Raw genomic sequence first — 17,470 nt, 5'->3', positions numbered from 1 at the left:
ATCTATATTCAGATGCTATCAGTTGTACAGTAGGTAAAGCACCACAAATGTAGACCGATGCTTAGAGCGTGCGACCGTATCATTGAAGGTTCCTAAACGTTTCAACGCTTGCCGTGATACAGACCCTCCGTTCTAAGCTTGAAAGACTCTTAACTCTCACTTCTAAATGCCAAGCGTTGGTCAAACATATGTTTACGTCGTAAGTTGTACGCGGTCATTGCACGACCAGGGATCGAACTTCCGGTTTCTAAGCAAATAATCTATCATTGAGCTAACGCGATCGGTTCATTTCTTGTTGAAAATCAATATACGTTGTAATGTCAACGTTTATAGGGGACCCTACTAACGGAGCCCATTGAATTTAAATGTCAGTTCAGGCATCCGTGCAATTGAAAATAAATATCGTCAATTGAAAATATGCCAAAAAAGAGATAATTAATAATGAAAACTGCTATCGTTACGAATACTTGTTATTGATATTTTTTTGTTTTATTCAGAAGAAAAAAACCCCGCGGAAATCGATGTAGAATTGAGTATCAGGATTTATGGAACATTTCACATTTAATACGAAATATGGCATCACTACAATCAAGCCACCCCTCCCTGAGGAAAATTACATACATATATTTCATACGAAATCTGACATCACTATAATCAAACCACCCCTCCCTAAGGAAAATTACATACATGTATTTAATAAGAAATCTGGGATCACTATATTCAAGCCACCCCTCCCTAAGGATCTGCTAATCATACAGAGAACAGTAAGCTATAGTCAATACAAAGTGATGTATATCAAATTTTACCTAGGATTGCTTGCATATTGAAATAAGTAACCAAGGCCTGTGGTTTTTGAGAAGACTTTTTTTAAATCCCCATACATCACCTTGGGAAACTGTCACCATACAGTGGCGGATCTAGAGGGGGTTACGGGGGTTGTACACCCCCCCCCACCTTTTGGATTCGCTAAAAACGAGAGAGAGAGAGAGAGAGAGAGAGAGAGAGAGATAGAGAGAGAATGACTATAGAGTAATTAAAATCCTAGGCGATGGAAATTGTTTATACAATTGTGCGTCAACATTTCTATCAGGTGATGATACTTCATATTATCTTGTATATGGTTTGTATCTGTAATATTACATTTTATTTTTTTTTTAACTGAATTACTGGGAGTAAATCGGAATGCATTTTAAAACAGGATTCGTTTTAAAATCAAGAGTGACAGATCTACCTCTGATAATTATACAATAACATTAATCCAAATTTGAATTTAGAAATACAAATTGATAGCATTCCTGTTAAATTGTCGTTTAACAACGTTAACGCACGTTATAACAACTCTCATTTCAGTGGCGGATTTAAGGAGGGGGAGGGGCGCAGTCGGCGTCCTCTCCCTAAAATTTTCAAATTTAAGGTAAATCGTGGTATCTTGTTTACACAAATGTACTAAACGATAAAAAAGCAATAATTTCTTCCACTCTCGGAGGAATGAATGACAGAATCTTTTTGATTTTTTGAATTACTTCATTGGGAGAACTTACTTTTTTCAAAAAACCCTTAAAATTTGTGTCATTTTACTAATTTCACCTTATTAAGGATGATTATAAAATAGTAAAAATGACTTAAATAGGAAACATAGTTTAAGTCCTATAAAATCTGTAAAATCCAGGAGCCACTTGGAGGCTCAAGACGGCCCCCAAACCCCCTGCCTCATAAAGTGGCACCCCCGTAACCGCAATTCCTGGATCCGCTCCTGCATTACCTCTTCAACCTCCAACCCTTTTCGAAAAATTTCTAGATCCGCGCCTGCGCATATATTGTGGCCCTACCCTATCCCCGGGAGCCGTGATTTTTAACAAACTCGAATTTACATTATGCCAGGAAATGATTATGTAATTATCAACTTTTCTTGACCAGTGGTTCTTGAGAATATTTTAGACGAACGCTCTCTATTTCTTTTTGTTTTTTGTTTTCATTACCTCCATTTTGCATGGAGCATGGCTTCATTTGAAGAAACATACATTATCTTTACTCAAGAATAGTTTCTGTCAAGTTTCATTGAAATTGACAAAGTGGTTCTTGAGAAGATTTATAAAAGCTACTACAACAATTTTACCAATTCTTAATCATATTAATTTCAAAAGGAGGTGTGGTCCTTCATTTCAACAAACTTGAATCTTCTGTATCGAAACACGCTTTGTGGTAAGTTTGGCTGAAATTAGCCCTGCAGTTTCGGAGATGTCGGAAATGTTAAAAAGATTAGGGTCAGACAGAAGGCGGACACAAAGTCATACGAAAAGCTCACCTCAGCCTTCAGCTCAGGTGAACTAAAACTTAAACTAAACCTCCGAATAATCTAAATTAATTAATAAGGTTTGTCGGTCACGTTGCTATTACTTTGAAGTACATGTATCATTAGCCCCAAAGACTGCGAAATGTATAATGTCCCTACATATCTAAGATAAAACTAATATACATCAGCAGCATTATAAAAACAAGATATGTTCTTAGAACATAAATATCCCCGAAAGCTTCCATACTGGTAAAGAATTTATATGATATAATATGCATGTTATATTAAGAAGAAAAAATGTTCCATCTCTAGAATTTTTCACTTATATTGAAACGTCATCATTGCTGGTGACGGGCTGTAAAATTTGGGTCTATGCTCGGCGCTTACGGGTCTTTATCATGTCACAACATATTGCAAATTTAGACACATGCTGAGCACTAAGGGCTGTAGCGATCAATGTTCTTTACGTGTCAACGCCTGCCACAACATGGGACCTTTATTGTTAAGGTCATATAAAAAACCGGCGATTCTCACTTGTAAATATCGAGCGTTTCGGGAAGGAGCAATCACTACCTATATTAAGGTTTTAGGTTGACCACGGCCATGACACGGGCGGTGCTCGAACTCACGTCATCTCGATTACGAAGCTAATGCTCTACTACTGAGCTACCGCGACCAGTAAATCAATATGAATGTTGATTACAAAACTATTTTTGCAAGATTTAATCCTAACAGCCCAGATACTTTCAGTAAAGTTTCAGTGCAGAAATCTGTTAATTGAAATTGGTAACCCGAGAAAAGTAAAACAAAATTGCACACATCATATGCATTATTCGTTATGTTCTCATATACATACTTTAACGTAAATCATTCGAATACAATCGGCCATGAGACTCTATGATCTGAAACAAACACTAAAACTCATTTCGTGCATAAAGCATGAAATGACAATATTTCCTAGAGCTTTCTCAAATACAAATTCTTCAATATGCCAATTTATGTTGCAGCTTAAGCAAACGAACATATATGTCTGTACTAAAACTAACATATTTCAAATTTGATTTTTCTTTAATAATCAACCAGCAGCTAGTAATACACAAGAAGCGGAATACTTATTACAGGTTTAATTCAACATTTGCAGTTATCTTAATGAATGATGCATATAAACACGATCTGGATAATCAACACTACATGTAAATCACAAATATATTGATAGAACATTGAACCATGTTGTTATTAGTATCATGTGGCACGAATGAAACAAATCACCAGAGGTGTACATCAATCAATTGTCACAACGGATCTCCATACCTGTAACCATGCAGGCAAAAACCTTTCCCTTGATTAATTGGACAAACCTCTTACAATGCAAGTTGAAAGTTATTACGAACAACAATTTGTGTACATGTGTTAGAGAATGTGAGATTCAAGCATGCTTGAATACAATCACAATCACTAGTTGCTATGTTAAAATTGTAACTTTCGTTTTAAAAAGCGTGTTCTCATTATTAAACGGAAGAAAATTCGATAAAATTCATAAAATGTAAGCATTATATGTTATTTGTCGTTTTTATTCCCACCTTGACTTGCACTTTAATCGGCAGCATGTAATTTGGCTAAAAATATAAACGAAATCTCACTATGATAGTGATATACCACTATTACCATAACAGTGATATAGCACTGTTTCTAGGTGGTTTAAAGATCGCAAGTATCCGTGTTACTAACGGAAAACGAACTTTCTTCAAATATTTTCTAACTAATATCCATATTTTACCATCCAAAAACACAGTAATGAACAAAAGTAGTCAATATGGCTACTTTTGAAATATGTTGGAAAAATGTAAGTTGGTCACCGAGCTAATTTTAAGATGTTTCTTTTCTATGTATATTTTCACGACCCATACTTTGATCATTTTGCATAAAACACAGTGTAGACAGGTCTAATTAACCAAAGCCAGTACAATCATGCACAGGTGGTTAATTTTTCTCAACTCTATGATATATATTAAGATGCAGGAAAACATGCTGTTTGGGAACTAATAATTATACCTTATTAAACTCGCCTTTTAATGGATACATTTTCTAAATCAACAGTATCAAAACGGAAACACTGATATATGATAAATCAAAGTATCAAAGCTTAATTCTGATGAACTAAAGGATGCAAGGTGAAGATATCGAACAGTGATCTATATCTTAACGGTAATGAATCAAAATATCAGCATTTTTACTATAGTAAATCAAAGTTCTTACAATAATAAACCGTAGGTAATCTATAAGATTGATATGTTTATTAGTATCACGTTGGTATTATGTGACATAAATTCTCGTTCAAACTCCTAAATGCAGGCGTGTTTTCTTCAACTTCTCCTAATTTTCATCTCGGTGGTTCTCAATGAGTAATGATATCCATGCCACGTCACCCAGATAATACTATCTGCATATGACGCGTGACTTCCAGCGAGGTACATTCCATTCAAATTGGAATCATGACATCCGTTATACCACCAACCACCTTTATAAGTATTTGCACATGAATTTGAATCATGATCCTTTGTGTAGAACTGTGATCCGCTGTGTCTCCTGAGCAAGGAGTCACCTGAAACATTAATATTACTAAATGTACAACTTGCACCTGTTAATCAGAGTTACGTGGATTTCAATGTTTGTTTCTGTAGCGATGTATACTAGATGCTGAACAATGCTGTTGAATGTACAAAGTTGTGGGATTTAACAATATCATGTGAGTCTAAGAATTTAATAAAATTTATTCGATGGAACATTGCAAAATATTGCCTCATTTACCTTTTGAAAAATACTAATCTAAGTTGAAAGAAAACATCCATTGTAGAAATGTATTTTAGCTTATAACAAGGGCTAAATACGAAAGCCTATTGGTACCATGTAAAAAAAAATCTCATGACATTATCTCGTAATTACGACCAAGGATCTCGTTATTGGGAAAAAAGATTTTGTCATTGTTAGAAAATATCTCGTGATTACGAGGAAATATATGTATATAAAGCCGAGTTGCATAAGTTATGAATACTCTTGGAACCGTTTGATTTGGTAAACGGGAAAATGTGCAATATGGATAATTTTATCTAAGTGGTTTTTTTCCCGCCCGTTTGTGATAATCTTTTAATGCTCAATTGTTTAAAACAAAAAGATACTCAACAAGTTACTATTTCCCGCAATGTTGCTTGCTCAGCAAATCAAAATGATCTTATTTGAAGTGTGTGTGATAGTACATATTCTTCTCCGGTGTCGCATGATTTAAATACCGATACTTTAGCTTCCCCGCCAAAACCTTAAATGTTATAATTTTGGTTCCGGGCTGTGTAAGTTTAGCTCCGGACACAATTTTGGTTCCGGGCGCTTTCAGAAATATCAAATGCACATGTATACGAACATGTCTGATGGGTTTTGTTTCTTCCATCGGGTTATACAATAATTAAAGACTACATTGTAATATCATTAAAGCCAGATAATACATATGTCTATTTATGTGTTTTCAAACACCAAACAATTGAAAGATCGATAGGTGTTTATTCTTGTTTTATTACGGAGGTTTGATCTCCAATTCAAAGGATTGTAAACTGGAAGTGTGAAACCTGTATAGATAGAGTTGTTATATGAATATTTCTATAATATGTACCGACACAAACCCTCACTATTATCAAATGTACATGTAGCATCAGGTACTGATCCACATATATTGAGCATGAATGAAACTTATTTCAATAAGTTTGGATTTTTTATTTATTTATTTAGAAATTTAGACTGTATACACAAATGTAGGTAACATCTTCTTTATTGATTAATGCCATCTTATAGCTTTAATGGTCAAATTAATTTGTACTCGTTACTTAAGAGATTAAGTAGGCGTGTGAGAGAGAGAGAGAGAGAGAGAGAGAGAGAGAGAGAGAGTTTGAGTTTTACGATAATAACAATCATATTCCTTCATATGTCAATTCCAAATACTAATGTGAACTCGAGATAACAAATACCACAGAATCCTACATATCTGCTTCGTATTTATATATTCTACTGAAAATGGATATTAACGACAAACAAACAACTCAATTTTATGACATACCTTATAAGAATTTTGAGATTCATTACTATTCGTTATCGTCAACTATGATACAACGTCCTTGGTATATCTACATGAAAGGTGAAGATAATGAATAGTGATCGATCTATTAACTCCTATAAGCAATACAAAATAGAGAGTTGGGCAAACACGAACCCCTGGATGTACAAACGTATTATTTGTTTGATGATTGATCACTAGATATGAATATTGTCGTTCCCATTTTTTTTTTGAAGAAGCAACTGTCTATTATGTCAAAAAGACTAATCTTTAATTTATCGCGAGGAATGGTCCTGTAAAGTACTGAAAACACATGTGTTTTGGTTTGTTGATTTGAGAAAAGTATTGCGATTTGAAATATACTAAAAGTTCTTTTCATTGTTTTAGAATTCATGTGTCATTACTACCACGTCTCGCATATGTAGTCACACAGTACGTTTGATGTTTCTCCTTCGCACCTGTTGATATTTTCGTGAGGACTAAAGATAGGGGCTTGGTAGAAACTTTACTCGATCCACCAAGACATCTTTCTTTGTAAGGATATTTGTAAATTTTAGGAATCATGTATAAGTATGGTAACTCATATCCATCCGTCCCATTCACTGGGATATCAAATGTGTCTAAAACTGAAGCATGATTTTGAAGAATTTCATTTTTGAAAGGACAGCTTGAGTATAAGTATGATTACCAAATATTGAATCAATACCAAGTTTGTTTATAATACAGTTATAATAATGAGCCTTACAAACAAAGATAATGTTGTTACAAGCTTTGTCAGTTGGAACCATCACATATTCCCCATGTAACCTACCTAATTCTTTGATCACTTCTGGTTTACTAAACACAGAAGGGTACATGGTACGCACTTTTATTTTGATGTGTTTAATTCGAGATTTTAATATTCAGATTGATAGATGATACAGACCCTGGAATGTACAACTACAGCACATGAAGCGTTTCTTTCTAACCAAGAACCCTTCCGTTCCAACATCAAACCGTACCGTTCAAATCGCACAACGTTCCGTTTCCAGCTCAAAGCCTTCCGTTCCCAGACAAAAGCGTTCCGTTCTTATTTGTAACAGTTCGTTCCCTTAAAGCATTCCTTCCCTTAACCCCTTCTCTACCGTACCGGTCAATTTGACCGGTGGTGCGTAAAAACGGGACAGTGCAAAAGGAGTGCCTCTAAATCTTTGAAATTACGGTCATAAGATATATGATCTATATATCATATTTTTGGAAATTTTCTCTATTTTTGAACAATGTAAAAATCAGTTGAGTAAATAAAGCCATTAAATTAATAAAAGCATTGAAAGCGAAAGATGGCTTCGTCTAAATATGACGCAACGCTTTGTCGCAAGGCCATTCTCCCCCTCGATACGATTTTTTTAATCTCCCGTATGAATGCACCATTTTTTATATTTTTGAAAAGCATATATTCCCTGCTTTCCGAACATATAAAAATTATTTTTAATGCCTGGCAAAGTTATAAGAAAATAGCAATTTTTGGCACATGTACGCTTTCTTACGATTTTATTTCTCAATCTTTAAATAGATCGGCGTTTTACCAATATTCATATATGGAAATAGGGAAAAGTAAATACAGCCTGTAAAAGTAGAGGACATTTTCTTTTTGATGGGCCCTTATTCGTGTTATAATTCTTGGTAGTTTTTATATTACGATAAAATTAAATTGGGACATGCTGCGCGGTTTTCTTTAAAATTAGCGACAAAACGTCGTCGCTGAAAGCGATCGACGCGCGTCGCACAATAAACTAGTGAAAACTATTTGTGTTGTCCTCTATTGGTAATTGAGTACTTTTTTATACACTAAAACAATATACACATATATGTATGAAATAATCAGCCAGGTATTCTCTGCTTTAAAAAAAGTATAAAACCATTATTGGTAAATTAATAACAGTTACACCACCTACTTGTAACTTCATAAAACACTTAGGCTAATGAGAATGTTACATCGGTAGAGTAAATTAAAAAAAAACAAAAAAAACTTCAAATTCAGATATAAACGTTATGTAATATTTGTTCGGAATAGAAATAATTTTTTTTTCTGTCAAACAAAGAACGAAAAGATCAGTCTGCATATATTTGTATATATACTTTTTTTCCGTGATCCGGATCGTGGCCGCGGGGTTTTATGAAAGTGTGCACGGGCAACACACGTGTTTCCGTTTCAACGAAAACAACAACACAACAAACGCTTGTAATGTATTTTACATCTTGAAAACGACCTGATGTCAGATGAAGAAGTCTGAAGATACCCTGGCCTGGATATCCTGTTGCAGGATGACCCAAACGATCATGCATTCAGTATAAACATGTAAGTTGATGTAGCCACATAGGCCGACTAGGAAAAAAGAATGTTCGCGGTTATGTCATGTTATGAAAAATTCACGATTAATATATTAACCGCGATTTGATGCCTTAATTTGTCGTTTCATGAAAGAAAATATTTATATTTTATGATATCTAAACCAAGTGTATAACACCCAATTGTTTATTAAGAGCTGAACATATCTTACATCAATTACATTATATTAGTCAGTCTGATTACCCCCCCCCCCCTCTTTTGGGGTATCTCTTCACCTGACGCGCGAGTGTAAGTAGAGGGCACAGGGTTTTGACACAATATGAGCAAATTGGTATATATAGTATAATATTATACTATATATACCAATTTGCTCATATTGTGTCAAAGCCTGTGGTAGAGGGTGAATTTAGTGTATGATGAGAAAGGGGTGGGATGGTTTTAATCAGACTGGGCATTCGTGACCATTGTTGTGGAGGCTATTTTTCTATGTTTATAAAAAAAAATATCTTTCTATGAAAAGAAATCACAATCTGTTAGGAAAGCATATATTACATTATTGAATTATCGTAATAATAAAATTTATTACCGTAATTGGAGTTTTTTTCTTCATATTGTAACAGAAATAAAAACGAAATGTATGTTTGGGACAAAAGGTGGGGGGGGGTGGTATCCTCAATCAAAATCTGGTTATGACAGGCTATTGAAATATCTTTTAATTATATGATCCATACATGCTGGTGTGCTATGAACTGATGGATATGTGTCCCCTTCCTGTCTAGATTTTCTCTAATCTCGACTAAATCCACACCCCATCAGATACCATACCAGGGGATTTATACTCTGTGTACAATGAAGAACCAATTCAATTCTACTTTAAATCTGGGGCCATTCAATTTCCCTCAGAGGCACAATATTTTCGCTGGACACTGTATGTTTTAACCTGAATTTTTTCAGTATTTGCTCCCATTTATATGTTGGGCATAATGCTAACGCCTCCATGATGCATTTTTTTTCAATACACACTCTGCTACACTCGCAATGTATAATGAAAGATTCCATTCATTTGATTTCTAACATATGTATGTAGTATTCCTTACCAAATGGCACTTTAAATATAGGACATCTCTATCTTTAAATAAATATGACCAGTACTTTCGTGCGAAACTGTCCCTTACTATCATAAAGCTTATATTTTGCTTTAAAACATAAACCAATAATTCTTAATTGTATTTTTTCATCTTTAAAAAGGTTATTGACGTCCTAATCTTTAGTGGTAAGCTTCCTGGTATCTTCTGCAAAGATATTGGCAAATCCAGACATACATTGGAAGTATGTTGATGTGGAGGACACAGGGACACCTGATCCAAGAACTGTAGCATTTCATTCGGAGTGAAAATCTGGCATTCAGTTGGTAAGACTCTGAGGTTGAATATAGGGTTAAATCCGTATACATTTGGTTAACATTCAAATGAATCCAGATAATACATTCACAAATGGAATCATGGCATTATGGTACACTGATATGCGTGTACCATTTTACTGTTAATTGTTGCATACTAAGATATAAAATGCACACAAAAAGAGACAAAACATGGAAAATCATTATTCTGTTTCTAATTATAAGGTATGATAAGTGTTTTAAATGCTGACAAATAAGGTATCATAGCCAATACTGATTTTATTTGCAATTTTCTTTCAGATATGGGACCTGATTATTCAGAGAATTGCAGATTTTATGAAGCTGTTTTTGACAGAAGATTTGGTTTTCTCCATCTGTGTTGCCACTAACCATTATGCTGAGATGGTCATATCTCGGGGGAAGGATTGTCATTATGCTTCCCAAGGAAGTTCGCATCCTCTCACTGAAGAGTAATTGTACAGGTATTACTAGTTTTAAAGTACCGATATTGTGACAGTGATTTCCAGTTTAAAACGAATAATAAAATGCATTTTAATAAGACTACATTTACCAAAATTAATCTGGCTGTGCATCTAACACATCTATTAAATGTGTATTACAATTACCCCTGATAAAATTTTACAAGTAATTAAATGCATGATTTTCAGAGGGCCTTGATTATAGAAAACATTTATAGAGCCAATTGAGTATTCAAAAGCTCTGAGAGTACATCAGTATTTGGGGTTAAGTATAAAGAACTCTTTTTTTTTTCTCTTCAGATTTTTGGGCATTATCTTATACATGTCTGCTGAGAAGTTCCAGTCGATAGATAGATATTGGTCAACGCATGCCCCTATCAGAACAACCCAGTACCAAGAATTATGTCTAGAAATCTGTTTTAAGAGGTTGAATATAACAAGAACATTTTTGTTAAATATAATGCAAGTACATTTAAATTTAGTGATTGAAAGTAAGTACTTGAACATTCGTATACAATGAACTTAGGGAGGAAAAACGGGCATTACTTTCTTATAACATTTGATATCATAATGGTGTTGTTGCTTAGCAACCAAATATATTTGAATATAAAAAATAGATTATTTTAGATTTTAACAGAAAAGATCTTTGTTTTAATGTTGCAATATTTATACTATTTAGTGGAACATAATGGCAAAACGTCATATTATTAGAAAATGATGAAGACGTATATGAAGTACGAAATTTCCATTTTATGACCTTTGACCTTAATTCTCTTCATTATATTTTTTGTGTAAAAATCTTTTAAAATGATTAAGATCTAGTCAAAGATTATATTTTTAAAATAATGTGACATTTATTAATCATCATGCAATGTAATTATGTTTAAATTGTGTTGAATGGATGTAGAAAGGCAAATTATGGTCAAAATTACACCATGAGTGTTGTTACTTAGCAACCAAAAATATTTGTTTGTCAATAAGATTGATTAATTTGATTGTGATGTTTTTGTAGTATTTTAAAAGACACATCAGCTCATACATTTAAAATTTCCTATTTTTGACTTGAATATAGTGAGTGGGGTCGTAATATATATATTCCAGAGAAAAAAGATTGCAAAAATGTGCACTTAAATGACCTTTGACCCCGTATAACTCTTTGGGGTTATGGTATAACATGACAAAATTTATTTAAAAAAATGTTCCCTCTTCAATTCGTAACAAAATTATGTCACATGCCTACCTAAAATCGTGATACATGTAGATGTAACTCGATTTAAAAATATTGTCATTTAGTCTTTAAAAACCTCTAAAATGTGCCGGTAGAGAAAGGGTTAAGCCCTTCACCTACCATTTTCGTGTTTTTGTAGCTCAACATCACGATCTGTCAGGGATAATAGACAAAATAAATTTGTTGATGAAAAGAACAGAACAGTTGTGTAGAAAGGGGATTTTAATCCCAAACAAACAAAATATCTAAATCATATGCTCAAAATAATTGCATTTAAGTCTTAATTTGGTAAGAAAAAATCAAAAGATTCGGCGACTTTAAGATTGTAATTATGTGTACCGAACAGTTTTATTTCAGAAATATACCTGCATGATATAAGATCAATAGATACACTTAAATGCATTTCAACATGCTATTTACCGTTCACACACGAACCACTAATTAAATTCTCAAGAAATAAAACCATGCACAAATTAAACTGACTTTGTTTTCATAATACCCCTGTATTACTTATACCATTAATGATCTAAAATTATGTCAAGAAATTGCTAATATTTCTGTGTTATATAGTGACAATTTTATCAAAATCGGAGCTGAAATGACTCGATGATATATTATTCATAAAAGATGCTCTGTATAGAATAACGGCACCTAATTAATTATTTTATCTATTTACATATCTTTCCTCCTTACGAAGTTAGTAACAGCTGAGAAGGAGAAACGTCAAACTTACTGTGCCACTACATATATCAGAAGTTGTGTTCAATAAATGTGGATTCTAAAATATTACTAAGAACTTTTAGTAAACTTGTAATCGCAACACTTTTCCCAAATCAATAACATCAAAACCTATGACTTTTCAAAACTTTACACGCCCATTCCTCACGATAAATTAAAGACTAGACTTTTTGACATCATCGACAGTTGCTTCGTCAACAAAAATGGAAAACAGAAATATTCATATCTAGTGATCAGTCATCCCAAAAATTACTTTGTTAAATACCACTCTGATTCCACGCACAAATACTCTGAAGTTGAAATAAAAAATGTGCTAGAATTCCTCATTGACAATATCGCCATGGTCTTTGGTGATCAGGTCTTCCAACAGTCTGTTGGAATTCCCAGAGGCACGAACTATGCTCCTTTACTAGCTGACTCGTTTCTATATTCATATGAAGCAGAATTTATGTTTAAAAACGTGGGAAGAAAACATTTCTTGCTGTGACCTTCAATTCGACATTTAGAAATATCGACGACGTTTTGTCTATAAAGAATAATATCTTTCATTCATACTTAGATATTTCATTGCAAGTAGACATCAACGGCAAACTGACAACTCAATTGTATGACAAACGGGATGATTTCAGCTTCTCCATCGTCAACTTCCCATATTTATGTAGCAATATTCCATTATCACCTGCATATGGTGTTTATATATCTCAACTGATTCGATACACAAGAGCTTCTTCTGCGTCTCGTCAGTTTTTAAATTTAGGCAAGCTACTGACAATCAAGTTGATGGTACAGGGTCTTCAACAGTCTTGATTGAAATCAGCATTTTGCAAATTCTATGGTCGTTATAACGATACAACATATAATTCCTCGATACAACATATAACTGGGTGAAATGTTGTCTGACGTGTTTCATACCGATTGCTAGGCCGTTCTTGGCACACCGATTTCGACTAAGGATAACTCCGTTCACCTGATCAGGATATAGGGCTCACGGCAGGTGTGACCGGTCGACAGGGGATGTTTACTCCTCCTAGGCACCTGATCCCACCTCTGGTGTGTCCAGGGGTCAATGTTTGCCCAACTCTCTATTTTGTATTGCTTATAGGAGTTATGAGCTGGATCACTATTCGTTATCTTTACCTTCCAAACAGGCTTAAGTCATATATACATAAGTGTATATCATGCTTAAATTTACTTTATCCCACTCTCCATTGTTACACTTTAGAATGGAAACATTTTTAAATAAATCATTTGGAATAAAAATTCAATTCATTCTTTCTTTATCACAATGTCTTTTTAAGTAAAGAGTGTTGAAAGAGTCCAAAATGCAAAATTTGAAATACCGGCCAAATGGTTCGTTCCCATCTTAACCCAAAACGTTTCGTTCCCAACCCGAACCGTTCAGTCTCCATCTTAAAGCGCTCCGTTCTCGATAAGAGCCGTTCCGTTCTCGCCGAGAACCTTTCCGTTGAAACCATTCAGCGTTCATTCCCCAATCATAACCGTTTGTTCCCAAACCGTTCAGCGTTCGTTCACCGTTGCACTGTTGTAGTAGAATGCTTCAGGGTACGTATGTATTTTTGTTTTGATGTGTCTAATACGGGAAATTAATATCTCTCTAATACTTTTAATCCATTCTGAAACGTTTTCAGGTTCCTTTTCATATTTAGCCCATCGTCTGGCATAAACGTTGACAGAATTCATAACAGAGATGAAGTTATGTCGCCAATTGAAAAATGATTTTCACTTGACTTCTATATCTCCGAGTAAGCGTAAAATAAAAGAAAACACAAAGCCTTCCACATCTGGCACAATGATCGTGAAACATTTTAATCTTCAGTCCAAATCTGATTATTTCGACGAAATGATTGAGAAGTCGATAACCATTTCAAACTAAAATTCTAATTCAATATTGTTTCATCAAATTTCTAGTGTCTGCCAATCAAGAGTTTCAGTTAAAAAGTAGTTACCATCTTACGTGATTGAAATGTTGACCAAGTCACAGTTTGTTACATGATACTGGGGCTTAGTTGATTATGATCTATTTGTACACTCTTTCCTCGGGCCAATATATTCTTTGTTTCAACAGAAAGCTTCTTTGATGAAAATTATATTTATATATTTCACATATTATATTTCTCGCAAAATATTTATCGATTACTCCCCCTCCACAGATGCCTTCGTGGAGGGTGAATATCATTTGAACTGCCAGAAATGAAAGTGCACGTACTACTCTTAAAACATACAAAACGTAGGTTAAAATTCCCGTACCTGCTGTTCCATCGTAATCTTCGACGTGAAGAGCGTAACCATGGTCTTCATCTCGGATAGAGAAACCTTTGTAAAGAGCGTATCTTTTTTCTCCGTTGAAATCAGACATATCTATCCTAAGTTCGTAGTTGCCTTGCTGAACTATTTCATGTATTCTTTGGTTACCTGAAGAGATATGAATAATGTCTTACATGATTCATACTAATTGAGGCAATTTTTTGCACGTTGTGGGTTGCTCCGTTTACCTGATCAAGATATATGACTCATGACGGGTGTGACCGGTCAATAGGGACTGCTTACTTCTCATAGGCCTAGTATGTCCAAGGGTCCCTATCGACATTGAATTCATGTGTAATGAATTAAGTCTGGATGATATGTACTTAGTTATTGTTAGGTATATTTTTTCTAATTGTCATTACATTTACAGTACCCGCAACGTTATTCTTGACATGATAAACGATAGAACACGATACACGCACGATAGGATAGGATACACGCACGATACGATAGGATACACGCACGATACGATAGGATACACGATAAACCTGATAAACGCAAAACCTGATAAACGATCTTCACGATAGACCTGATAAACGCAAAACACGATAAACGATCTTCACGATAAACGGAAAACCTGATAGAAATGTTGTAAATTTAGAAACGGTTTAGACGGAACGAAATTTTGATACCTACAACATAATTACATTATGTTTACATTATGTTGATAATAATATTGAAGGATTTCAATGTTCATTATATACCTACATTACGGACAACACGGATTTCTTGTTTCCCGCGTTTTCACGATGGGGAAAAAAATCTAACGCGGTAATCTATAGGTAACTCAGGAAAACCGCGTTCTCATCGCGGGATGACTATCAGCTACCTGTCCCCGTCGCGGTAACATTTGTTTAAAACATTAATCGGTTTTGTACCATATAATTTCTTTAATCTACGGTCGTACGTTTTTTGTTTTGTTTTTAATGCCATCACAGCTAAAATTTAAAAACAATATATATATATATACGGCATTGAATTCATTATTTGATATCTATATGAATTTTATCAGCCAATGATTCTAAAACTTATATTGTCACCTAATGTTTAATATATAGATTATACAGGGAATTAACTAAATGTAATATAATGTAGTGATATCATGCTTCAGTAGCTCTCTTATGCTAATGTATATTACCTTGAGTATGAAATAAAACCAAGTAATATTGTGCGTGTAGCGAGGAGGGGGTTATTTTGCATCAAGCTCTAAGTTCACGGCTCATTCAACATCTCAAGTTATTTTCATAACGACCGCTTTAAAAAAAATCAACCCCACTACACCTGTTAGATATTTTTACACTATGATTGATAATTGATAGTCATAAGTAATTGGAACATATTTATTTGAATTGATATTTTGTTAACAAAACATAAATAAACTGTTTAAAAAACATAAACAAAACCCGGCTTGTTTTAAATTCGCAATTTTGAAACGCTTAGTGTGTAAAAAAAATTCAAATAATCATCAAAACCAACATAAATTTCCAGTATCTACACGTACGAGTATTGGTACATGTGTACATGTACAAGGTATATAAAAAAAAAAACAACGATGACAACGGAATCGTGCCCAGTTGAGCAGAATTTTGGGGGATGCAACACCCTTGCACCCTTTTAAAACTTAATCTTCTAAATGTGTGAAATACAATGTCCCTGAGAATGTTAGCTGTCAAAACACGGGTGATACACAAAATCAGATATAAGGACGCGCACAAGTTCAGCAGTTGCTATATAAGTAGCATACACGTGGAAAAAAAAATCGGAAGAAAAAGAACCATTATTAAAATATACATGTTTGTGATAAACAATGTAATTTACTGATTTTTCCTTTCAAATCGGAACTCCCTATTTTTCTGTTAGTGTTAATTACAAATAACTGTTTCTAGACAAACAAATGTTTATGAACTTCAGAAGAAGGAGCTTTCAGATTTACTGTGCTCGGTTTACTGTCCTACTTTCCAGACTACTTAGAATTAAATTGTGATAAATTTTCACTCTCTCTCTGGACAGACAAATAGCTCTTCTTCTGCCTTAAAATCGACAACTTTATGTTCTCCTTCAAATACACCGTCTTTCCTCGATTCCTAAAAATAGCTTCTTTAACAAAACGAATAAAGATTTCGGAAAGTATCGTACTTTTTCATTAGATTTTATATACGATCCCGATAGTTTCCGAAGCTACACGATAAACGATTTTCACGATAAACGGAAAACCTGATACACGCAAAACACGATACACGATAGACCTGATAAACGCAAAACACGATAGAAAACGGAAAACCTGATACACGATAGGATAGGATACACGCACGATACGATAGGATACACGTACGATACGATAGGATACACGCACGATAGAGCACGATAGGAATGTCAAGAATAACGTTGCGGGTACTGTACCACGGACGTTTTCAGCAATCCCAGTATACACTTTTGGAAACCACGAATCGTGTCCTTTAGTAGACCCAGGGATATGAAGGATTTTTTGGAAAAGGACAGATTCGACAACCTTCTACCAAATTGATGCTCTGATCATTATAATGCTCTAGTTTGCCAATATAGCATATCATTGTGTCAAAT

At 34.2% G+C, this 17,470-nt stretch overlaps 1 protein-coding gene across 1 annotated transcript in view; it reads right to left on the bottom strand.

The window, feature by feature from the left end:
• Nucleotides 1-4,631: 4,631 nt before the first annotated feature.
• LOC130046430 (techylectin-5A-like) overlaps nt 4,632-17,470 on the bottom strand; it is a 36,550-nt gene continuing 23,711 nt past the window's right edge. The window contains exons 6-7 of the mRNA XM_056145711.1: nt 14,834-14,998; nt 4,632-4,895 (exon numbers count right to left, since the gene is read on the bottom strand). Of these exons, the coding sequence (XP_056001686.1) occupies nt 4,657-4,895; nt 14,834-14,998 (404 nt within the window). The 3' untranslated portion in view covers nt 4,632-4,656. The remainder of the gene's footprint in view (nt 4,896-14,833; nt 14,999-17,470) is intronic.

Source organism: Ostrea edulis, chromosome 7 (genome assembly GCF_947568905.1).
Source record: "Ostrea edulis chromosome 7, xbOstEdul1.1, whole genome shotgun sequence".
Classification (NCBI taxonomy): domain Eukaryota; kingdom Metazoa; phylum Mollusca; class Bivalvia; order Ostreida; family Ostreidae; genus Ostrea; species Ostrea edulis.
The sequence above is the reverse complement of the archived record's forward strand: the minus strand, read 5'-3'. Positions and strand labels throughout refer to the sequence as shown.